The sequence below is a fragment of the Xenopus tropicalis genome, chromosome 4 (genome assembly GCF_000004195.4).
Source record: "Xenopus tropicalis strain Nigerian chromosome 4, UCB_Xtro_10.0, whole genome shotgun sequence".
NCBI lineage: Eukaryota > Metazoa > Chordata > Amphibia > Anura > Pipidae > Xenopus > Xenopus tropicalis.
In genome coordinates, this window is record NC_030680.2 from 147849238 (window position 1) to 147873185 (window position 23948).

The 23948-nt window shown below is 46.3% G+C and overlaps 1 protein-coding gene across 1 annotated transcript; it reads left to right on the forward strand.

Moving 5' to 3' along the window:
* Window positions 1-463: 463 nt before the first annotated feature.
* LOC100124781 (ficolin-1) lies at window positions 464-17481 on the forward strand. The gene is made up of 8 exons (XM_031901247.1): window positions 464-700; window positions 1663-1767; window positions 3839-3892; window positions 8691-8738; window positions 9045-9172; window positions 14272-14401; window positions 14678-14812; window positions 16523-17481. The coding sequence occupies exons 1-8, from the start codon at window positions 631-633 to the stop codon at window positions 16768-16770; spliced, it is 918 nt and encodes a 305-aa protein (XP_031757107.1). The 5' UTR covers window positions 464-630; the 3' UTR covers window positions 16771-17481.
* Window positions 17482-23948: the final 6467 nt, after the last annotated feature.

Sequence of the window (23948 nt, forward strand, 5' to 3'; positions counted from 1 at the left end):
AACATCTTCCAGTTTTTTCATGTCATTACAAAAGATGGGCCCCAGAAATGTAACCCCCTATATAATAATTAATAAATAAGAATAAGAATCCAGGCTCTGGGCCCTGGGGCCAAAAATCGAATTATAACGACGGGTATAGGCAAAGTCGGTCCGATGCGGTCCTCGATCCGACTAGATTTTTTAACCTGCCTGATCGATATCTGGCCGATTTCAGGCCAGATATCGGTCGGGCAGGCCCATCGGTAGGGCTCATACGTGGGCCGATTAGCTGCCAAATCGGTCTAAGGGACTGATATCGGCAGCTAGAATCGGCCCGTGTATGGGCACCTTAACTTGTATCCCGTTTCAACAGAAGCCATTAGGCAATGCTCTAATTCATCCAGTCAGATGCCATTAACAAATCGGAATACACAGTCTGAACTAAATTACCCTTAAAAAGAGCAGGAACAAAAGAGTCAAAATGAAACTAGAAGGGAAACCATCCCAGGCTACACAGGGGTTAACTGCAAGGAGTGAAATCTGAGGAGTTCAGATAAGGAGGAGTCAGTTATTTTCTTATAAGGACATTCCCATGGCAAGTTGCAATCAAATTTGGGTGAAAGAGCTGAGGATCGGCACTCAGGAGGGACAATGCGCTCCGCGGCACTCACGGTATTTTGGTTGGTGGCTGCGCTCGCTAATGGGGATGAGTCTTGTCCAGGTAAGAGAAAAATAACCAATAAGGGATTGGGGATTCTGCAGATATTTGTCATAGAACCACAGATCTGTACCCATGCACTTAGCCAAAACCTGCCCCTAGCTTTCCTGGTGTTAATGCAATTATATCAAATACCTTTATGCATTAAGCACCAATACGGACAGCTACACAGATTGAGGCTTTTAACATGGAGATGCAGGGGTTTCTAGGAGATATCTTTTGGTGGGGGCCCAAAAAGGTCCACTGTCCAGAGTTCCACGCTGAGTGAGGCTGAGCAGGGCTGTAGGTAGGAAGAGGCAAAAGCAGGTATAACCAAGCAAGGCAGTTACAGTGGGGCAAAATACCGACACTAAAGGTGGCCATACAAGGTAAGATTTGCTCATTTAACTTCACCCACTGGGTTTTTTCCCAGTGTCCCGGCGGCCCAGTCCGACCCTGCGCAATAGTTAATATTAAAATCGATCAGCTTGAGGTAAGAATTTTGTGCAAATAAAGGTTGATCGATTTTAATATTAACTATTGAGGCTTTTTGTGGTAACCTGGAGAGCACTGTCAATGTGTGAAGTTCTGTGACGAGATTTGCCCCCTGGCTACGGACTCGGGGCAGGAGCACCCAGGCAGGGTCGGACTGGGCCCACCAGGTTTTTTTCATGTGTCCCAGCGGCCAAGACCCCACCCTTGCCAGCGCTCCCCCGGCCCCCCAGTTATTAATATCACCCCCGCCCAGCTATGTGGAGATTTGTACCTTGTCTGCTCCCACTGGTCTGCTAGGAGTCATTGGGCTCTAGGCTACAGACCACACCCACAAAATCTGACGTGAAGTTCGGGGGGATTGCTATTGGGCGACAGGAGAACGAGGGGGAAAAGCCAAAATCAATTAACTCCCAAAAAACTAAAGGGGGTTGGCAGCTCTGCATTGGTTGTCCTTCTGCCTCCTGCCTTTTACTGCTTTTCTCTTTCCACAGAAGTAAAGGTTCTAGGAGTTGGGAGCGCTGACAAATTAACCATCCTCAGGGGATGCCCGGGCTTTCCTGGCCACAAAGGTGAACCTGGACCTCCAGGGGAGAAAGGTGAGTGGAGTTTTCCCACAATGCATTGTGCACCGCCCTCTGTGCAATGATCCCCAACCAGTGGCTCAGGGGCAACATGTTGCTCCCCAACCCCTTGGATGTTGCTCTCAGTGCCCCCAAACCATACCTCCCAACATTTGAAAAATGAAAAGAGGGCAATTTTTGACCACGCCCCCTTTTGTGGTCACGCCCCAATTACCACACCCCATTTTTAAAAAAATACCCCTTTTATATAGAATAAAATGTGCTATACCCTCATACTGAACGACCTAAGGAAAACAATATAGCAACTCCTAAATTAAAATACAAATATAGAGAGAAGGCAGTCAGTTATAAGTGAGTTATAACTAATTACCAGTTTTGCCCCCCATACACAGTGCCCCCAAATACACAGTAGCCCCCTATACACAGTTGCCCCCTATACACAGTAGATCCCTAATACACAGTAGCCCCCCCATACACAGTAGCCCCCCCATACACAGTACCCCCAATACACAGTACCCTCCAATACACAGTAGCCCCCAAAACACAGTAGTCTCCCATACACAGTACCCCCCATACACAGTGCCCCCATACACAGTGCCCCCATACACAGTGCCCCCATACACAGTAGCCCCCTAATACACAGTAGCCCCCCATACACAGTAGCCCCCCCATACACAGTAGCCCCCCCATACACAGTAGCCCCCAAAACACAGTAGTCTCCCATACACAGTGCCCCCAATACACAGTAGCCCCTAATACACAGTAGCCCCCAATACACAGTGCCCCCCTATCACAGTAGCCCCCCATTCACAGTACCTCCCATAGGCGCTCCGGCTTCGTTATGCCTCTCCTTGTGCAGCGCCACAGGCCCTTTTATAAGGTAGCGCCCCGTGCGTAATGACGTCACACCCACAGGCGCAACCTTATAAAAGGGCCTGTCACGCTGCACAAGGAGAGGCATAACGAAGCCGCAGAAGAAGCAAGAACATCCGGCTACAGCAAGCGCATCCCGCTGTGCCGGATAGTTCCATGAATGTCCCGCAATGCGGGACATTCATGGAACTATCCGGGACAGCGGGATGCGCCATAAAAAGCGGGACTGTCCCGCGAAAAGCGGGACAGTTGGGGGGTATGCCCAAACCAGGGAGTTATTTTTGAATTCCTGACTTGGGGGCAAGTTTTGGTTGAATAAAAACAAGATTTCCTACCAAATAAAGCCCCTGTAAGCTGATAGGGTGCATAGAGGCCCCTAATAGCCAATCACAGCCCTTATTTGGCTCCTCCATGAACTTTTATGGTGCTTGTGTTGCTCTCCAAGTCTTTTTACATTTGACTGAGGCTCCCAAGTAAGAAAGGTTGGGGACCTCTGCTCTAATGGATGAATTCTGTGCACCAATAAAATAAGCAACTCTATCTCTGAATCCCTCCGTAGGGAAAACTCACCCACTCTCTTTAAGAAAAAACTCAGCTGTTACCTTCTGGAGCAATAAAACATTATTTTGCCCAGTCCTGCGCTTAAGGGCAAATGCCCATACCTGGTGCACTCTTACCTTCCAGTTTGTGCCTGTATGTTACCCAACCACTCAGATTGTAAGCTCTACAGGGCAGGGACCTCCTTCCTACTGTGTCTCATACCACATGGCACTTATATATATATATATATATATATACACATATATGTATTTATTGTATTTATTTATTATATCACTTGTCCTCCCTGTGTGTAATTGTGTATTCTGTAAGACTGTACAGCGCTGCGTATCCTTGTGGCGCTTTATAAATAAAGCTATACATACATACATACATACAATGTATATCTAAAAAAAAAATTATTTAAATAAAATATATAATCCTAAGCAACTTTGCTAGACTTTTTTAGTGGTTTCAAATGTATTTGTAAATGTAATTGCTATTTAATCAATATCTGTCTGTCCCCTGCTATTCCCTACACTGGTGGTTCTGACTTTCCCTTGTTCCAATGGCGTGTAATATAACATTTTGTTACTCAACCTCGTGTGAGTTTGTGCCACAGAACTTATCCTGTATGTGAGAAATTCTACATTCTGACTTGTATTCTTTCTTTCAGGGCAAAAAGGCTGGAATGGAGAAATTGGGAAAGTAGGCCCAAAAGGGGATCCAGGTTGGTAAAGCCTCCTTTATACTGCACCAGGGCAGCAGGGTTACCACATAGCCAGTATCTGACCAGCCTAGCCAGTAAATCACCAGTTAGGGCCAGCAACAGTATTACAAATGTATGGTCAATGTACTTGCCAGTAAACTTATAACAGCCTATAAATCCCTCCCTTCCCTGACCCTCTCCTCTGCTGATCCCTATAACTATGGGTCCCCCTCTGCTCCATCTATAACCCCACCCAGTCCGCCCATTTAACGGACCCATCCACCTTCCCCCCACCCAGTCTGCCCATTTTCCCATTTATAATAGCCACAACCCCAAATGACATCATGTCCCACCCCCCAAACTGAAGGCCAATATTAGTCACCGGCCGACCCACAGGTTTGCACCTCCTGGTCATTTTAAAAGTCAAAATTCAGATTTTTTTAAATCAGAATTTTGAAGCTTCTAATGCAGAGAGCGCAACTGGTTCTGTGAGAAGTAGCTAAAATGGTTGGGAAGAATGTTCTCTACAGCCTGGGGCACACAGGGTGCATTCTCTGCCCATGGTTTTCAGCCAGCGGAGAAGCACCCATGTAACCTGTCATCTGTGTATGAGATATATAGAATAATGTCAGGAAACTATAGGTAGCAAGCAGAATATGACTGGTCAGGTTGCAATGGAGTATAAGGGTAGTTAGCAGGTTGCAGTGGAGTATAAGGGTAGTTAGCAGGTTGCAGTGGAGTATAAATGTAGTTAGCAGGTTGCAGTGGAGTATAAGGGTAGTTAGCAGGTTGCAGTGGAGTATAAGGGTAGCTAGCGGGTTGCAGTGGATTATAAGGCTAGTTAGCAGGTTGCAGTGGATTATAAGGCTAGTTAGCAGGTTGCAGTGGAGTATAAATGTAGTTAGCAGGTTGCAGTGGAGTATAAGGGTAGTTAGCAGGTTGCAGTGGAGTATAAGGGTAGCTAGCAGGTTGCAGTGGATTATAAGGGTAGTTAGCAGGTTGCAGTGGAGTATAAGGGTAGTTAGCAGGTTGCAGTGGAGTATAAGGCTAGTTAGCAGGTTGCAGTGGAGTATAAGGGTAGCTAGCGGGTTGCAGTGGATTATAAGGGTAGTTAGTAGGTTGCAGAGGAGTATAAGGCTAGTTAGCGGGTTGCAGTGGAGTATAAGGGTAGCTAGCGGGTTGCAGTGGATTATAAGGGCAGTTAGCAGGTTGCAGTGGAGTATAAGGCTAGTTAGCAGGTTGCAATGGAGTATAAGGGTAGTTAGCAGGTTGCAGTGGAGTATAAATGTAGTTAGCAGGTTGCAGTGGAGTATAAGGGTAGTTAGCAGGTTGCAGTGGAGTATAAGGGTAGCTAGCGGGTTGCAGTGGATTATAAGGCTAGTTAGCAGGTTGCAGTGGATTATAAGGCTAGTTAGCAGGTTGCAGTGGAGTATAAATGTAGTTAGCAGGTTGCAGTGGAGTATAAGGGTAGTTAGCAGGTTGCAGTGGAGTATAAGGGTAGCTAGCAGGTTGCAGTGGATTATAAGGGTAGTTAGCAGGTTGCAGTGGAGTATAAGGCTAGTTAGCAGGTTGCAGTGGAGTATAAGGGTAGCTAGCGGGTTGCAGTGGATTATAAGGGTAGTTAGTAGGTTGCAGAGGAGTATAAGGCTAGTTAGCGGGTTGCAGTGGAGTATAAGGGTAGCTAGCAGGTTGCAGTGGAGTATAAGGGTAGCTAGCGGGTTGCAGAGGAGTATAAGGCTAGTTAGCAGGTTGCAGTGGAGTATAAGGCTAGTTAGCAGGTTGCAGTGGAGTATAAGGGTAGCTAGCGGGTTGCAGTGGATTATAAGGGTAGTTAGCGGGTTGCAGAGGAGTATAAGGCTAGTTAGCAGGTTGCAGTGGAGTATAAATGTAGTTAGCAGGTTGCAGAGGAGTATAAGGGCAGTTAGCAGGTTGCAGTGGAGTATAAGGGTAGCTAGCGGGTTGCAGTGGATTATAAGGGTAGTTAGCGGGTTGCAGAGGAGTATAAGGCTAGTTAGCGGGTTGCAGTGGAGTATAAGGGTAGCTAGCGGGTTGCAGTGGATTATAAGGGTAGTTAGCGGGTTGCAGAGGAGTATAAGGCTAGTTAGCGGGTTGCAGTGGATTATAAGGGTAGTTAGCGGGTTGCAGAGGAGTATAAGGCTAGTTAGCAGGTTGCAGTGGAGTATAAGGGTAGCTAGCGGGTTGCAGTGGATTATAAGGGTAGTTAGCGGGTTGCAGAGGAGTATAAGGCTAGTTAGCAGGTTGCAGTGGAGTATAAGGGTAGCTAGCGGGTTGCAGTGGATTATAAGGGTAGTTAGCGGGTTGCAGAGGAGTATAAGGCTAGTTAGCAGGTTGCAGTGGAGTATAAGGGCAGTTAGCAGGTTGCAGTGGAGTATAAGGGTAGCTAGCGGGTTGCAGTGGATTATAAGGCTAGTTAGCAGGTTGCAGTGGAGTATAAGGGTAGCTAGCGGGTTGCAGTGGATTATAAGGCTAGTTAGCAGGTTGCAGTGGATTATAAGGGTAGTTATCAGGTTGCAGAGGAGTATAAGGCTAGTTAGCAGGTTGCAGTGGAGTATAAGGGTAGTAAGCAGGTTGCATGGGATTATAAGGGTAGTTAGCAGGTTGCAGTGGAGTATAAGGGTAGTTAGCAGGTTGCAGGGGATTATAAGGGTAGTTAGCAGGTTGCAGTGGAGTATAAGGGTAGTTATCAGGTTGCAGAGGAGTATAAGGCTAGTTAGCAGGTTGCAGTGGAGTATAAGGGTAGTAAGCAGGTTGCATGGGATTATAAGGGTAGTTAGCAGGTTGCAGTGGAGTATAAGGGTAGTTAGCAGGTTGCAGGGGATTATAAGGGTAGTTAGCAGGTTGCAGTGGAGTATAAGGGTAGTTAGCAGGTTGCAGAGGAGTATAAGGCTAGTTAGCAGGTTGCAGTGGAGTATAAGGGTAGTTAGCAGGTTGCAGAGGAGTATAAGGCTAGTTAGCAGGTTGCAGTGGAGTATAAGGCTAGTTAGCAGGTTGCAGAGGAGTATAAGGCTAGTTAGCAGGTTGCAGTGGAGTATAAGGGTAGTTAGCAGGTTGCAGGGGATTATAAGGGTAGTTAGCAGGTTGCAGTGGAGTATAAGGGTAGTTAGCAGGTTGCAGAGGAGTATAAGGCTAGTTAGCGGGTTGCAGTGGAGTATAAGGGTAGTTAGCAGGTTGCAGGGGAGTATAAGGGTAGTTAGCAGGTTGCAGTGGAGTATAAGGGTAGTTAGCTGGTTGCAGAGGAGTATAAGGCTAGTTAGCAGGTTGCAGTGGAGTATAAGGCTAGTTAGCAGGTTGCAGAGGAGTATAAGGCTAGTTAGCAGGTTGCAGAGGAGTATAAGGCTAGTTAGCAGGTTGCAGTGGTCTAACAGGTCACATTAATAGAACAGTCTGTGCCATTTACATTGTTCACAAAAATGTCACACATAGTATTGGCAGCAGGCTTAACTCCTATTGGCTGTGTCTCCTGTCAGTCTGACGCTGCTTCCTGTGCCTGTGCCAGAGAGCTGCAAATGTAATATAACGGTATGTTAGTGATATGCTGAGTCTGTTTGCCTGTGTCATTGGCAGTGAGACATTAACCAATAAGTTTTCAATATATACAACTGAGTGCACAAGCAACCAATGAATTGGCCCAATAGGAAAGGAGTAAGGGCAAAGCCTGGAAATGATGATGTCAGCATATAGGAAGTTCTCAGTGTGTCCGGTTCAAAATAGGCCCCTCCCATCCCTTCCGGAAACTGATCAGAGAGACAGAAGGACTGATTTAATAGGTATAAAAAGTAGCTTTAACTGTGGCCTTTGTACTTTTTTTTAAAGCAATACTGTCATAGGAAAACATGTTTTTTTTTTCCAAAACCCATCAGTTAATAGAGCTTCTCCAGCAGAATCCTGCATTGTAATCTGTTTTTCCCATGGGGCTAGCCATATTCTTCATTTCCCAGGGTGCCCCAGCCATGTGACCTGTGCTCTGATAAACTTCACTCACACTTTACTGCTGCGCTGCAAGTTGGAGTGATATCCCCCCCCCTCCCCCCCAGCAACCGATCAGCAGAACAATGGGAAGGGAGCAAGATAGCAGCTCCCAGTAGGTATCAGAATAGCACTCAATAGTAAGAAATCCAAGTCCGGCTTGGGACTCCTCCAGTTACATGGGAGTAGGAGAAACAATAGGTTAGCTGAAAGCAGTTCTAATGTGTAGCGCTGGCTGAAAGCTCAGACTCAGGCACACTTTACTGCTGCGCTGCAAGTTGGAGTGATATCCCCCCCCCCCTCACCCCCAGCAGCCAATCAGCAGAACAATGGGAAGGGAGCAAGATAGCAGCTCCCAGTAGTTATGAGAATAGCGCTCAATAGTAAGAAATCCAAGTCCGGCTTGGGACTCCTCCAGTTACATGGGAGTAGGAGAAACAATAGGTTAGCTGAAAGCAGTTCTAATGTGTAGCGCTGGCTGAAAGCTCAGACTCAGGCACAAGGCACTGAGATGGCGCCTACACACCAATATTACAGCTACAAATACATTTGTTGGTTCAAGAATAAAAGGTTAAATGGCAGAGGGAATTATTTGCTGTGTAACAGTGTTATTTAGACATAAAAAGTGCCCCATAAACACCATGGCAGTATCCCTTTTAATAAGGCAACTCAATAATGGCAGTCAGGTCTGGTCTAGGATTCAAAATAGACCCTGTTAGAGGTCCAAACAGCCCCCCAGCAGCCCCTTTGGAATTTGCCAGACTCACCAGCTTGCCAGTCCGGGCCTGAGGGCAGTAATGAAGAATTGAAACTGATGTTTTCTTTTATTTAGGGCAGAAAGGCGAGAGAGGAGACAGTGCAGCTCCTGAACAATTTTATGGTAAGAGGAAAAAGTTGATTTTCCATGCAAGTGAGACTATATTCATTTGACACATATCCCACGTGCAATAAGGTTGAGATGTATAATAACGGTTATTTTTAATAATGGTTTGAAAGCATTTGAAATAATAAATGTCCTTTGCTATGGTAACCTACCATTAGATGTCTTAGCCCAGCCCACTGGATAAGTTACAGGCTTCCTGTTAACCCGTTTTAAAGCAAACACCTATTGGTTGCTATGGGTTACTAGACCTTGTGAGAAGGAGAAAAAAAATTCTAACCCTAAAAAACTCTTTTTACCTCCCAGCTGCCAGGAACTGCAAGGAACTGCTGGATCAGGGGGCAATTCTGAGCGGATGGTACAAGATTTACCCCGATGGAGAGAGGCCTCTGACTGTGCTTTGTGACATGGACACTGATGGAGGGGGGTGGATTGTAAGTTAAAGGGATTCTATCATGTTTATGGGGTACATTTTATTTCTAAATGACACAGCAAATAATTCCCTCTGCCATTTAACCTTTTATTCTTGTACCAACAAATGTATTTGTAGCTGTAATATTGGTGTGTAGGCGCCATCTCAGTGCCTTGTGCCTGAGTCTGAGCTTTCAGCCAGCGCTACACATTAGAACTGCTTTCAGCTAACCCAGGGATCCCCAACCCGTAGCTCGCGAGCAACATGTTGCTCGCAGCCACTCTTGATGTTGCTCGCGTAGGTCTCCCTGCAGGTGTCAGTTAACCTGTTGGACAGGAAAACTGCTCTGGCCATATAAAGTGGGGACAGCCAGGAAGAACTTCATTATCGCAACTGTAAGTATGTCTGCGATCTCTTTTTCTCCCCCCAGTAATCTCTAGTTGTGTTCCCTCACTTGCGATCCTGCCTCCTGTCCTATCTCTCTCTTCGTTCCGAGTTCGGCCTGCTCCCTCACTTGCCATCAATCGTGCCTCCTGTCAAATCCAGCAGTCAGCAGGAGGGGCTGGAAAGAGTCACAGAGAGATCTTGCGGCTATCACTCAATGCTGGATTTGACAGGAGGCACGAACGATGGCAAGTGAGGGAGCAGGCCGAGCTGGGAACAAAGGGAGAGATAGGACAGAAGGCAGGATCGCTAGTGAGGGAGCAGGAAGAGCTCGGAACAGAGGGAGAGATATGACAGGAGGCAGGGTCACAAGAGAGGGAGCTGGAGAAGTTAGGAAGGGGGGGGGGGAGAGAAAAGTTTGTGCTGCTATAACTGCTGCTGGATTTGACTGGAGGCACAATCGCAAATCAGGGAGCAGGGGGGCTAGGAAGGAGGGTGAGAAAAGATCCCGATCAGTCCTGTGAGCCTCCTGTCAAATCCAGCTGTTAATTATACCAGCACAATCTTTTGAGTTCCAGCTCCCCTCCACTGAATATTTTTTATCTGTTCCCAGCACAATACTTTTCTGGTAAGCCATCCTAGTGACCCCTTCTCCCCAGCCCATGCCACTGCTGTGCCAATTTTTTCATATTTCATATATTTCACATTCTCTGTTACCCATTACCTTTTTACCAAACTTGCTGTACCAGAAATATGTTTCCAAAAAGTTCCACATCTTACATTCTTTTATTCCTTGTTCCTCTGTGCCATTATCCTGTCCACAATCTCCTCTACCTGTTTGCTCCTGTCATTCTCTCCTCTATTTATCCTTGCTGCATCTGTGTGCCATGCTGCCTGCCATTTGTACCCTCAAAGCTCCAGTGTGCCATACTGCTTCCCATCAGCTACACCTCAGATTTTCAAAAACTGGCAGAAAACATGCAGTGCCAGATTTCACACTGATATTTTGATATTATATAACATTTTAATATAGTGTATATTATTATTATTAAAAATTGTGTTTGTGCTACTGTTCACGTATTGTGTTGCTCACGAACAAGTTTTGCAGCTGAATGTTGCTCACGGGGTAAAAAAGGTTGGGGATCCCTGAGCTAACCTATTGTTTCTCCTACTCCCATGTAACTGGAGGAGTCCCAAGCCGGACTTGGATTTCTTACTATTGAGTGCTTCTGATACCTACTTGATCATTTTGACGACAAGCTTTCCTTTTTTCCTTTGTTCATCTTACATCTATATCTACCCAGTGGAAAGATCTAATGTCACATAACTGGGGCCAAGGGAAATGCCCTGTTTGCCCTGAATACGATGGCATGTAAGCAAATGGGATTGTTTGCAGATCTCTTGGAATATAATAGATAAAGCAGGAAGTGAATATTGGCAGATTCCTGCTCTGGAGGATCAGACAGAAATCTGGTATCACTTGCCCAATGTCAGCGTGGGTTATGTCTACATCTCCACCCCAACCTATAAGCTCCCTTATGCAATCAGACAAGAGCCCCATTGTTCACCACTATCTGCTCTTCTATTGAACCTTCACTTGTTGGGAGGTTTTTTTATCACCTCAATGTTTATTCTCAGAGTTGATTTTCGGGTCGAACACGGATACTTTAACAATTCTGTGCCTTTCGGTGCACAAACACACATACCAGGGGCAGAAGGCCGCAGTTTGGGTTTCCACCACTGCCTATCTACCTACATCATACTCCCCAACAACATGACCATAGGGTACAGTCCCCCATATCACATTCTCTCATTCTCTCCTCTCCACTTTTCAGGACACTTTTTCGTATTTATGTTTCCGTGTGTGCCATATGCTTTCATTTTCCCTCTCGCGCCAATGTTTTTGGCCATTTGTTCCTTGGTCTGAATTTTCATTTCCATTGTTGTCTTTTTCTCTCTCATAGCTCCATTCTTCACCTCTTGTCATTTTTTCTTCTCCTCTCCAACCCCCCCTTCAAGATGTGCTTTTCCAATGTTTTTGTTTTCCAGTTTATGCTGCCCATGTGTCCTTCCTCTTCATCTCTCCCCGTCTTCTTTCCTTTTATGTTATTATCTCTCCCACCCCATCTCATCTGGTGTCTTCCCCTAAGGTGGCCATACACGTTTAGACCCGCTCGCTTGGTGAGGTCGCCAAACGAGCAGATCTTCTCACGATATCCCCACCTACGGGTGGGTGATATCGGGCAAACGTAGGCTAATTGGGGGCCAAACGATCGAATTATCACGACGGTAATGGGCACAGTCAGTTCGGGGACCACATCAACGAGCTTATGCGGTCCCCGATCCAACTAAATCTTTTAACCTGCCCAATCAATAGCTGCCCAATTTCAGGCCAGATATTGGTCGGGCAGGCCCCTCGTTAGTGCCCCTACATGGGCCAATAAGCTGCCGAATCAGTCTAAGGGAACAATATCGGCAGCTTCAATCGGCCTGTGTATGGGGACCTTTAATGTCAAACCAAAGTGGCTTTCGGGCTTTGGTTCGAGCAAGTATAATCCTTCCTTTGGAGTATCCTGTAGGCGTTTCCCCTCAATGTCTTCTCCATAATGCCTTCCCCGTTTGTTGGTCTCCCAATCTCTTCCACTATCGCCCCCATTTTCTTTGAATGGAAATTGCCTGAAAGCAATTCAGTTTGTAGAAAAGAAGAGCGGCTGAAACATACACTTACCTGCCATCTGTTACATTAAAGCTGGCCATACACGCACCAATAATATCGTACGAAACCCCGTTTCGTACGATATTCGGTGCGTTTATGGCATGTTGGCGAGTCGACAGATATCGCAGGAAGCTGCTGAAATCGGACGACTCGCCGATCGGCCAGGTTAGAAAATTTTGCTCGGGCGCCATAGAAGGCGCCTGACCAAAATCTGCCGTCAGGGCTGAATCGACAGAAGGAGGTAGAAATCCTATTGTTTCTACCTCCTTATCTGCTGTTTCAGCCCTGACTGTGTGTGGTCAGATCGCCACGTGTGTGGCCACCTTTATGTTTGTTTTTGGTGAGCAGTAAATGTAGGCAGCAGTGGTATAATGTAGCAGTAACGATGTGCCATTGCGTATAGAGCCCCACCTCTGTGGCCTGCCATTCCCTCACAACCCTTCTCCCCAGAAATACATATATACTGGGAGGCAAAATCACAGACAGACAGTAGGGAGGGAGCAGAAGAACTTGGACCCTTACAGGTTCCCCCCTATATCCAGGCCCCCAGCCACAGGGTCTGCTACAGTTCCACCGCTGGGTACATCCAGCCTTTGTTGACCAGCACATTTTAACCAGTTGAAAAATGCCCAATTCCAACTCTGTGCCTCCTGTCATATCATTGACAACTTGCTGTGATCACTTGTGATCCATATTTCCATCCATATGGCCATTTAAGGACAGTAAGCACATTGGCTATTGGACGTTCCTCCTCCATCCAAAATACCCCAGCAGAGAAACACTGCATGTCATTGGCCCATAGATGGCCGTGCAGGGTCTGATGCAGGGCAGATGTTATTTCCATTCCATACAGACTAACTGCAATCCAATGAGAAAACAAGATAATCTGTTAGACTTGCCCTCAAGGAGCACATGAATGCCCAACCAAATCTTTGATTGTATGGTCACCGTAAAGGGATGGTTCACCTTCAGGTTAACCTTTAGCATGGCCTATTCTCAGTAATGTTTCAATTGGTCCTTATTTTTTATTTTTCATAGTTTTTTTTAATTATTTGCCTTCTTCTTCAGACGCTTTCCACCTTTCAAATGGGGGTCACTGACCCCGGCAACCAAAAACTGTTGCTCTCTGAGGCTACAATTTTATCATTATTGTTATTTTATATTCCTTATCTTTCTATGTAGGCCCTTCTCTATTCATATACCTGCTCCTTTCACAAGCCACTGCCTGGTTACTAGGATAAACTGAGCCCTAGCAATCACACAGCTGCTGAACAAAACCTGCAAATAATAAAAATTGAAGACCAATTGCAAGTTGTCTTAGAATAGCACTCTCTACATCATACAGGTAATTTAAACCCTTTTCCAGACTTGGAAGTAGAGTCACCACAGCTCCCAATTACTACTGGAGACTGTGGTCAACTGGACATTGTGGCTACTTCCACCATCTGAAGCCAGTGGCAACTCACATTTGGTGGTGGCCAAAATGACCAGGAATCCCTTGTGTGACTTTAGCCCTATGGTCAGATTCCCCAAATTGTATCACAGCCTTTCTATAAACTTGTACAGGTATGGGATCCTTTATCCGGAAACCCGATATCCAGAAAGCTCCAAATTATGAAAAGCCCGTCTACCATAGACTCCATTTTAATAAAATAATTCATATTTTTCAAAGTGATTTCCCTTTTCTCTGTAAAAATAAAAAAAGTACCTTGTAGTTGATCCCAACTAAGTTATAATTAATCCTTACTGGATTCAAAATAATCTTATTAGGTTTAATTAATGTTTTATTGATTATTTAGTAGTTTTATGGTATGAAGATCCAAATTACGGAAAGATCCCTTATCCGGAATACCCTTGGTCCCGAGCATTCTGGATAACAGGTCCCATACCTGTATCTGCAGAAATGGGTGGTTAACAGTCAAGGTAGTCAAGTCAAGGCAGAACAAAGGCAATAGCCAATCGGTGCACTTACAATAATATAGGGAAACATTTAGTCTTTGGCTCTTACTCTTTCTTTGCAGGTTTTCCAGAGAAGATGGGAGGGTTCCGTGGATTTCTTCAGGGACTGGAACGCCTACAAGAAAGGGTTTGGGAGTCAGCTGACTGAATTCTGGCTGGGAAATGACAACATTCACACTCTCACATCTTCAGGTAATTGGCCCTTTAAGGGAATATTTAGCTTTACCCGTGTTTATATGTTATTGTTTATATTCTATTTAATAAACATTCATGCTGCCTATAGCAACCAATCAGATCTTTGCTTTTGTTTTCTAACTTGTATGTGACCATTAAATTCTAATTTCTGATTGGTTCCTATGGGCAACATCACCGGTGATTATACACTATAATAATATGCCCCTGGGTGTTTTGATTACTACTAATTAACCACCAGTCCTTTTAAACGATCTCCTGTGTTCAACCGTGTAGGTACCAATCAGCTGCGCGTCGATCTAACGGAGGTTGACGACAAGAAATTCTTTGCAACCTATGATTCCTTTTCACTAGCGGGAGAGGATGATAACTACAAGCTATTCCTGGGGGCTTTCATTGGAGGAACAGCAGGTAATTACCCTACAATTTTAAGAAACTTTCCTACTCAATACAATCGCAGCCAGGATCTTTAACCAGGCCTGGGTCAAAATGGCCCACCAGATCTTCAGCTGACCCAAGGCTTTATTCTTCCTGGCCAGTTGGTCTAAAGCCCATCCCATCACCAAGGATTAGTGTGACCTATAGGGCTTTAAAGTTGGGCCTCCTGTCCAGTCAAAGATAGGCAAGTTCTTGAGCTCAACCACAATCTTAAAGCCATTTAGCGCTCAGAGGAACTGTGCAAATAACACACCAGGGCCACCCATTACTTATTGGATAGTCCTGAATGTTAACGTTTAGGGCCCTGTACAGTAATACCTCTGGTAATCCTTTTATGGGTACTCTGGACATGGTGGAACTTGGGTGGCAGAGAGGTCTTAAGGTACGAAGGAGAAGGGAAAGACAAACAAAATTTAGGCTGGGGTGGCAGAGAGGTCTTGAGGTAGGAAAAAGAATTAAAAGACAAATACAATTTAGGCTTGGGTGGTAGAGATGGCTTGAGGTAGGAAGGAGAAGGGAAAGACATAGAAAATTTAGGCTTGGGTGGCAGAGACGCCTTGAGGTTGGAAGGAGAAGGGAAAGAAAATTTAGGCTGGGGTGGCAGAGACACCTTGAGGTTGGAAGGAGAAGGGAAAGACATAGAAAATTTAGGCTTGGGTGGCAGAGACGCCTTGAGGTTGGAAGGAGAACGGAAAGAAAATTTAGGCTGGGGTGGCAGAGACACCTTGAGGTTGGAAGGAGAAGGGAAAGAAAATTTAGGCTGTGGTGGCAGAGACGCCTTGAGGTTGGAAGGAGAAGGGAAAGAAAATTTAGGCTGGGGTGGCAGAGACGCCTTGAGGTTGGAAGGAGAAGGGAAAGAAAATTTAGGCTGGGGTGGCAGAGACGCCTTGAGGTTGGAAGGAGAAGGGAAAGACAAAGAAAATTTAGGCTGGGGTGGCAGAGACGCCTTGAGGTTGGAAGGAGAAGGGAAAGACAAAGAAAATTTAGGCTGGGGTGGCAGAGACGCCTTGAGGTAGGAAGGAGAAGGGAAAGACATAGAAAATTTAGGCTGGGGTGGCAGAGACGCCTTGAGGTTGGAAGGAGAAGGGAAAGACATAGAAAATTTAGGCTTGGGTGGCAGAGACGCCTTGAGGTTGGAAGGAGAACGGAAAGAAAATTTAGGCTGGGGTGGCAGAGACACCTTGAGGTTGGAAGGAGAAGGGAAAGAAAATTTAGGCTGTGGTGGCAGAGACGCCTTGAGGTTGGAAGGAGAAGGGAAAGAAAATTTAGGCTGGGGTGGCAGAGACGCCTTGAGGTTGGAAGGAGAAGGGAAAGACAAAGAAAATTTAGGCTTGGGTGGCAGAGACGCCTTGAGGTAGGAAGGAGAAGGGAAAGAAAATTTAGGCTGGGGTGGCAGAGACGCCTTGAGGTAGGAAGGAGAAGGGAAAGAAAATTTAGGCTGGGGTGGCAGAGATGCCTTGAGGTAGGAAGGAGAAGGGAAATACAAAGAAAATCTGACCATAATGGGAGACATGAGGTCTCTAATAAGTCATATCCAATAAAGCACAGCCACAAACCTAGTCCCCATTTGGTCAACAGCTTTTGCTTGTTGATTGGACAGAAAGTTCAAATCTAATTTCATGGGTCACTATGGCCTACACCAAAAAAGTGAACTCCACCTTTATTCCTTCTCTCCCATTCCAGGGGACTCTCTCAGTTACCACCACAACCGGCCTTTCAGCACAAAAGACAGGGACAATGATGTGTATGCAACTAGCTGTGCACAAAAGTTTAAGGGTGCGTGGTGGTACGGAGACTGCCATAATGCCAATCTGAACGCACAGTATCTACGGGGGACTCACACCAGCTACGCCGATGGAATGATGTGGCTGTCGGGCAGAGGATATTACTACTCCTACAAAGTGACAGAGATGAAATTCAGGCCCAAATAATTTTCATTCTAGTTATAATGGAGGAGTAAGGCCTGAGTTTTTGTATTATTCCGGCATATTACGCCCCTATGAGCTGTCATTGCTAATATAAGGGGGGGGGTATGAAAATGTTTTACAGTTATTTTTCTTATAAATCTTCAGCACAAAGGGAGCATTATTTATCTGAATAGTTTTGTTTTTTCATTTGTGGGGGGGGGGGCCGTACCATTATCAGAGCAATCAGGTAAAACAGCGGCCTCTAGTGGGCAGAATGTTGGGGTGGCTCGTACCATTACAGCCTATAGTGAAATTGACATTTTTATCATTGATCAAAAAACATGTTGCTGAATATTGTCCCCCCCCCCCGGTAAATACTGCCCCCCAAGATTTCTTATGGCAGCCCTGCATGGAGCCCTGGGGTTCAGTTCCAACCTGGGAGCTATATGCATGGGGTCTGTATACTTTCCAAGGCTAACTGGCTCCTGAAGGGAAACAAGACTGTAAGCTCTACAGAGACTTATGTTAATCAATTACTTTCTCTTTATTCTGTGTTATTTGTCCAAGTTATATAAATACTACCCAGTAACAATAACTTCCTTTAAATCTGGTTTAGTTAACAAATGGTTATTAAAAATGTATAATTACTTCCTCTGAATTTTGTTATTATACATCTTTGTCTAATTACTTGCTGGTTTATTTAAAAAAAATCAATAAAGAGAATTTGAAAACTTCCTCTTTATCTCATGCAATGCTTCATGCAGCCAGCAGGTGGGGACGTCACACCAAAAAACCCCAATGGATGCAATAATTGTTTTTTGTTTTTGTTTTTTTAAAGTAATGTTTCTAAAACTTAGCAAAAAAAATATCCTGTTTATTGGCAACTTTGTTGTGTCACTTAGAGCTTGAGTGTTGAGGGTTGCAGAAGTTTCAGGCCACCCTGCTATAGTTCCAGGGGTACCCAGGGCACACATAAGCACTCACCCCAAATCCCCCCCTAACTGGCCTTCAGGCTGGGCCCCCTTAGCCCATAACAAGGTTACAGATATATAGAAACATTGGGGTAACAGTCACCCTGCTATAGTTCCAGGGGTACCCAGGGCACAAATAAGCACTCACCCCAAATCCCCCCCTAACTGGCCTTCAGGCTGGGCCCCCTTAGCCCATAACAAGGTTACAGATATATAGAAACATTGGGGTAACAGTCACCCCGCTATAGTTCCAGGGGTACCCAGGGCACAAATAAGCACTCACCCCAAATCCCCCCCTAACTGTCCTTCAGGCTGGGCCCCCTTAGCCCATAACAAGGTTACAGATATATAGAAACATTGGGGTAACAGTCACCCCGCTATAGTTCCAGGGGTACCCAGGGCACAAATAAGCACTCACCCCAAATCCCCCCCTAACTGGCCTTCAGGCTGGGCCCCCTTAGCCTATAACAAGGTTACAGATATATAGAAACATTGGGGTAACAGTCACCCCGCTATAGTTCCAGGGGTACCAAGGGCACAAATAAGCACTCACCCCAAATCCCCCCCTAACTGGCCTTCAGGCTGGGCCCCCCTTTAGATTTTTGGGGACAGCACATAGTTAAGAATCCTTTACTCTTATGCTTGATTTCTCCCGTCTAATCAATTTCAGCAAGTGTAGATGATAGGAATAAGGGGTAACAGGGGACCCCCACCCAACAGTATAAAGACTATGCCACGTGCGCTGTACTGGGCGTGTTGCTCAGGGAGACGCCGGCGGCAGTTCTGTCACGAGGCTGTAACTTCAGTTACATTTATTATCTTTTATCCCCATGTTATAGAGATAATTAGTGACAATAAACATGATAATAATCTCTAGATAAAGAGGAGCACGAATTAAGTGAATGTTGTTCCCGTTCCTACAGGGGAGGATTTTGCTCAAGTAATAAATGGGGTTACTGGCACCCTATAGTTACAGATTTAGGTAAAGCCAATTAAAGGGAAGCAGTCCTCATTAATTAGCCTTATCATATAGTTGCTCACATTAATAAGGGCACACAAGCGTTGGCCTGTGTTTATTAGGCAGAGAGAAGCGGATCTATCTCTTACATAGCCCTGTGTATCTGCACATACAAGTACAGCCTGGGGGGGGGGGGTGCAGTGCAAGGTCCATGAGTTGGGGCCCCTGGGGTGGCACCCCGATAGGCCCTGCTCCCCCATTCCGACCCTGGCTGTAACTGAGCTAAACCAGTCTTTGCAATCTCAGTTCACTGTAAAAATAAAAGTGGGTAAATAGATAGGCTGTGCAAAATAAAAAATGTTTTCAATGGATAGTTAGCCAAAAACGCCAACTGCCTCCTGGGGGCGCCACTTGCAGCCAAAACCTATTGCTCTGTGAGGCTCTAGTTTTATTGTTATTGTTAGTTTTTGTAACTTTCTTTTCTATTTAGTCCCTCCCCTATTCCTATACCAGCCTCTCATCCAAACCACTCCCTGGTTGCTGAGGTAACTTGGACCCTAGCAACCAAATAGCTGCTGAAAAACTGGCCAATTCTAAGCAACTTTTCAATAGGTCTTCTTGATTTATTTTTTATAGTTTTTAAATTATTTGCCTTCTTCTAACTCTTTGCAGGGTCACTGCCAAACAACAATTGCTCTGTAAGGCTATCATTTTATTGTTACTTTATATTACTTTTCTTTCCGTTTAGGTCCTCTCCTACAAATATATCAGCCCCTCAGTCAATCCAATGCCTGGTCGCTAAGGTAATTTGCACCCTAGCAACCAGATAACTGCTGAAATTCCAAACTGGAAAATTGCTGAACAAAAAGTGAAATATTTACAAAACCACAAGTAATAAAAAATGAAGACCAAATGCACATTGTCTCAGAATATCACTCTCTACAAGGCCTCGCTGCAGCCTGCTGATGCTCTGTAGCTTCTGGTGTCTGAAGAACATTCGGGGGTGGGTAGAAGACAGTAGGGGGGTGCCTTTGTGCCTACCTTGCCTGCTCCTCACAATACAATGGTGCCAAGCAGAGCACTGCTATACTCACTGGGGTACATGAAGGGCAGAGGCCAGAGGCAATTGTTCTAAGAACAAAACAGGGTGCAAAGTGCTAAAAAAGATGCCAAATCGCCAGTTTCCTCACAGATTAGATGCCAGATGCAGTTTTTATATTTTTTTTGTTTGTTTGTCCTTTTTAAGGTTTAACAAATTACTTAAAAAAGCACAAAGTGGATAAAAGTGAAGGTGAGAGAAGCAAACCTTCCCAGGGGCTGCTGAGCATTGAAGTCCGGCTGGAAGCAGTATTTACCTTCTTATCCTGCCCATTGGGCGATGGCGGCTGAAATAGGGACAAATCGGGCTAGGGGGCCACACACTAAAGCAGTAATAGAGGTCACTATATCCCTATAAATCTTAACACTTAAAAGAACAGTAACACGAAAAATGGAAGATTTTTTAAATCAATTAAAAAATAATGTACTGTTGCCCTGCACTGGTAAAAGTTGTGTGTTTGCTACAGTAACGCTACTATAATTTATATAATAAGCTGCTGTGTAGCCACGGGGGCAGCCATTCAAACTCGAAAAAAGGAGAAAAGGCACAGGTTACATAGCAGATAACAGATAAGCTCTGTAGAACACAATAGTGTTTTATCTGTTACCTGCTATGTGCCTGTGCCTGTGAATGGCTGCCCCCGTGGCTACAGAGCAACTTTGTTTATATAAGTTTCTGGGGACCCCGGTTGTACCAGTGCAGGGCAGCAGTACATTATATTCTAATTACTTTTACATACCCCCCAACTGTCCCGCTTTCTATAGCGCATCCCGCTGTCCCGGATAGTTACCTGAATGTCCTGCATTTCCGTAATAGATTACAGAAATGCGGGACATTCATAGAACTATCCGGGACAGCGGGATGAGAAGGTTTAAGCTGAGCGCTCCGACTCCTTGCGCTGCTTCTCTCCTTATGCGGCTCCTTCTCCGGCGGTCCCAGGCCCTTTTATAAGGTTGCGCCCGTGCGTAATGACGTCACACGTACGCACGGGCGCAACCTTATAAAAGGACCTGGGACCGCCGGAGAAGGAGCCACATAAGAAGAGAAGCAGCGCAAGGAGTCGGAGCGCGTATGGGGGTGCTCTGTGTATGGGGGGGTGCTCTGTGTATGGGGGTGCTCTGTGTATGGGGGGGTGCTCTGTGTATGGGGGGGTGTTCTGTGTTTGGGGGGGTGTTCTGTGTTTGAGGGGGTGTTCTGTGTATGGGGGGGTGCTCTGTGTATGGGGGTGCTCTGTGTATGGGGGGGTGCTCTGTGTATGGGGGGGTGCTCTGTGTATGGGGGGTGCTCTGTGTATGGGGGGGTGCTCTGTGTATGGGGGGGGTGCTCTGTGTATGAAGGGCACTGTGTATGGGGCACTGTGTATAAAGGGTACTGTGTATGGGGGAGCTCTGTGTATGGGGAGCACTGTGTATAAAGGGTACTGTGTATGGGGGGCACGCTGTATGGGGGCACTGTGTATAAAGGGTACTGTGTATGGGGGCACTGTTTATAAAGGGTACTGTGTATGGGGGGCACGCTGTATGGGGGGCACTGTGTATAAAGGGTACTGTGTATGGGGGGCACGCTGTATGGGGGGCACTGTGTATAAAGGGTACTGTGTATGGGGGGCACTATAAAGGGTACTGTGTATGGGGGGCACGCTGTATGGGGGGCACTGTGTATAAAGGGTACTGTGTATGGGGGGCACACTGTATGGGGGGCACACTGTATGGGGGGCACTGTGTATAAAGGGGTGCTCTGTGTATGGGGGTGCTCTGTGTATGGGGGGGTGTTCTGTGTATGGGGGGGGTGTTCTGTGTTTGGGGGGTGTTCTGTGTATGGGGGTGCTCTGTGTATGGGGGGGTGCTCTGTGTATGGGGGGGTGTTCTGTGTATGGGGGGGGTGCTCTGTGTATGGGGGGGTGCTCTGTGTATGGGGGGGGTGCTCTGTGTATGAAGGGCACTGTGTATGGGGCACTGTGTATAAAGGGTACTGTGTATGGGGGAGCTCTGTGTATGGGGGGCACTGTGTATAAAGGGTACTGTGTATGGGGGGCACGCTGTATGGGGGCACTGTGTATAAAGGGTACTGTGTATGGGGGCACTGTGTATAAAGGGTACTGTGTATAAAGGGTACTGTGTATGGGGGGCACGCTGTATGGGGGGCACTGTGTATAAAGGGTACTGTGTATGGGGGGCACGCTGTATGGGGGGCACTGTGTATAAAGGGTACTGTGTATGGGGGGCACGCTGTATGGGGGGCACTGTGTATAAAGGGTACTGTGTATGGGGGCACGCTGTATGGGGGGCACTGTGTATAAAGGGTACTGTGTATGGGGGGCACACTGTATGGGGGGCACACTGTATGGGGGGCACTGTGTATAAAGGGTACTGTGTATGGGGGGCTCTGTGTATAAAGGGCACTGTGTATGGGGGGCTCTGTGTATGAGTCTCCCCTGTGTGGGGGGGGCAAAACTGGTAGATAGTTAGAACTCACATATAACTGACTGCCTTCTCTCTATATTTGTATTTATATGTAGGAGTTGCTATATTGTTTTCCTTAGGTCATTCAGTATGAGGGTATATTACATTTGCATCTGATCCCACCATTTCAACTATATAAAAGGAGTATTTTTAGAAAACAATGGGGTGTGTTAATTGGGGCGTGGCCACAAAAGTGGGCGTGGTCAAAAATTTTGTCCCTCTTTTCGGTTTTCAAATGTTGGGAGGTATGCTTTTATACACTTTCATTTTTTGCCGTTACTGTTGCTTTAAATGAGGGACCTTGCCAGGGTTGCCAGATTAATTTTCCAAACTAGCCTAAGTCAGTTTTAAAACCAGCCCAAAACTAGCCAAAAGCCACTTCGAAAGTAGCCCAATATGAGCAATTTAAAAAATTGTAAAAAAAACAGGTATATATGGGAAAACCTGCCTTTTTAAGGTGTATAATCACTACCCATGCCCTGTGTCCCCTCTGCAGTTACTGCATACCTCCCAACATTTGAAAAGTGAAAAGAGGGACAAAAAGATTTGGCGCATGCAGCGCGGCAAAATTTTTGACCACGCCCACTTTTGTGGCCACGCCCCAATTAACACACCCCATTTTTTTTTAAAATACTCCTTTTATATAGATGAAATGGCGGGATCAGACACAAATGTGCTATACCATCATACTGTACTACCTAAGGAAAACAATACAGCAACTCCTACATATAAATACAAATATAGAGAGAAGGCAGTCAGTTATTAGTGAGTTATAACTATGTACCAGTTTTGCCCCCCCCATACACAGTGCCTCCAATTGCCCCCATAGACAGTACCCCCCATACACAGGTGCCCCCCATACAGATTAGCCCCCTCATACACAGGTGCCCCCCCATACACAGGTGCCCCCATACAGAGTAGCCCCCCATACAGGAGTAGCCCCCCCCCATACACAGGTGCCCCCATACAGAGTAGCCCCCCATACACAGGTGCCCCCCATACAGAGTAGCCCCCCCCATACACAGGTGCCCCCCACACAGAGTAGCCCCCCCATACACAGGTGCCCCCCATACAGAGTAGCCCCCCCATACACATTTGCCCCCCACACAGTGCCCCCCCATACACAGGTGCCCCCCATACACATTAGCACCCCCCCACAAAGTGCCTCCATACATTCTGCTGCTGAAGCTTCTTCTTCAGCGTCTCCTCTATATGCGGCTCCTTGTTCGGCGGAGCCAGGCCCTTTTATAAGGTTGCGCTCGTGCGTGTGTGTGTGCGACGTCAATACGCACGGCGCAACCTTATAAAAGGCCTGGCTCTGCCGAACAAGGAGCCGCATATAGAGGAGACGCTGAAGAAGAGGAACCGAACGCCTGATTACAGCCAGCGCATCCCGCTGTCAGGGATAGTTCTATTACGGAAATGCGAGACATTCTTGGTACTATCCGGGACAGCGGGACGCGCTACCAAAACCGGGACTGTCCCGCGGAAAGTGGGACAGTTGGGCGGTATGGTTACTGGGATGGCTGATAATTCCCTCGGTGCCCAGCTGGGAAGTCACTACAGAAATAGATTCCGAATGTTGCATTAACCCCAGACATGATATACATATGGGTGTGCTGAACTACAACTCTCACAGCCCCAAGAGATCCCCGAGAATTATACCTTAAGGATCAACTGCAGAAAGTACTAAATGGCAGCCCCCCCACATC

Excerpts from the sequence above, each read along its gene's own strand:
- LOC100124781 (XM_031901247.1), top strand. The coding sequence starts at position 631 with ATGCGCTCCGCGGCACTCACGGTATTTTGGTTGGTGGCTGCGCTCGCT. Across the intron at positions 701-1,662 it reads TGGGGATGAGTCTTGTCCAG|AAGTAAAGGTTCTAGGAGTT; the intron begins GTAAGAGAAAAA and ends CTCTTTCCACAG. Across the intron at positions 9,173-14,271 it reads CTGATGGAGGGGGGTGGATT|GTTTTCCAGAGAAGATGGGA; the intron begins GTAAGTTAAAGG and ends CTTTCTTTGCAG.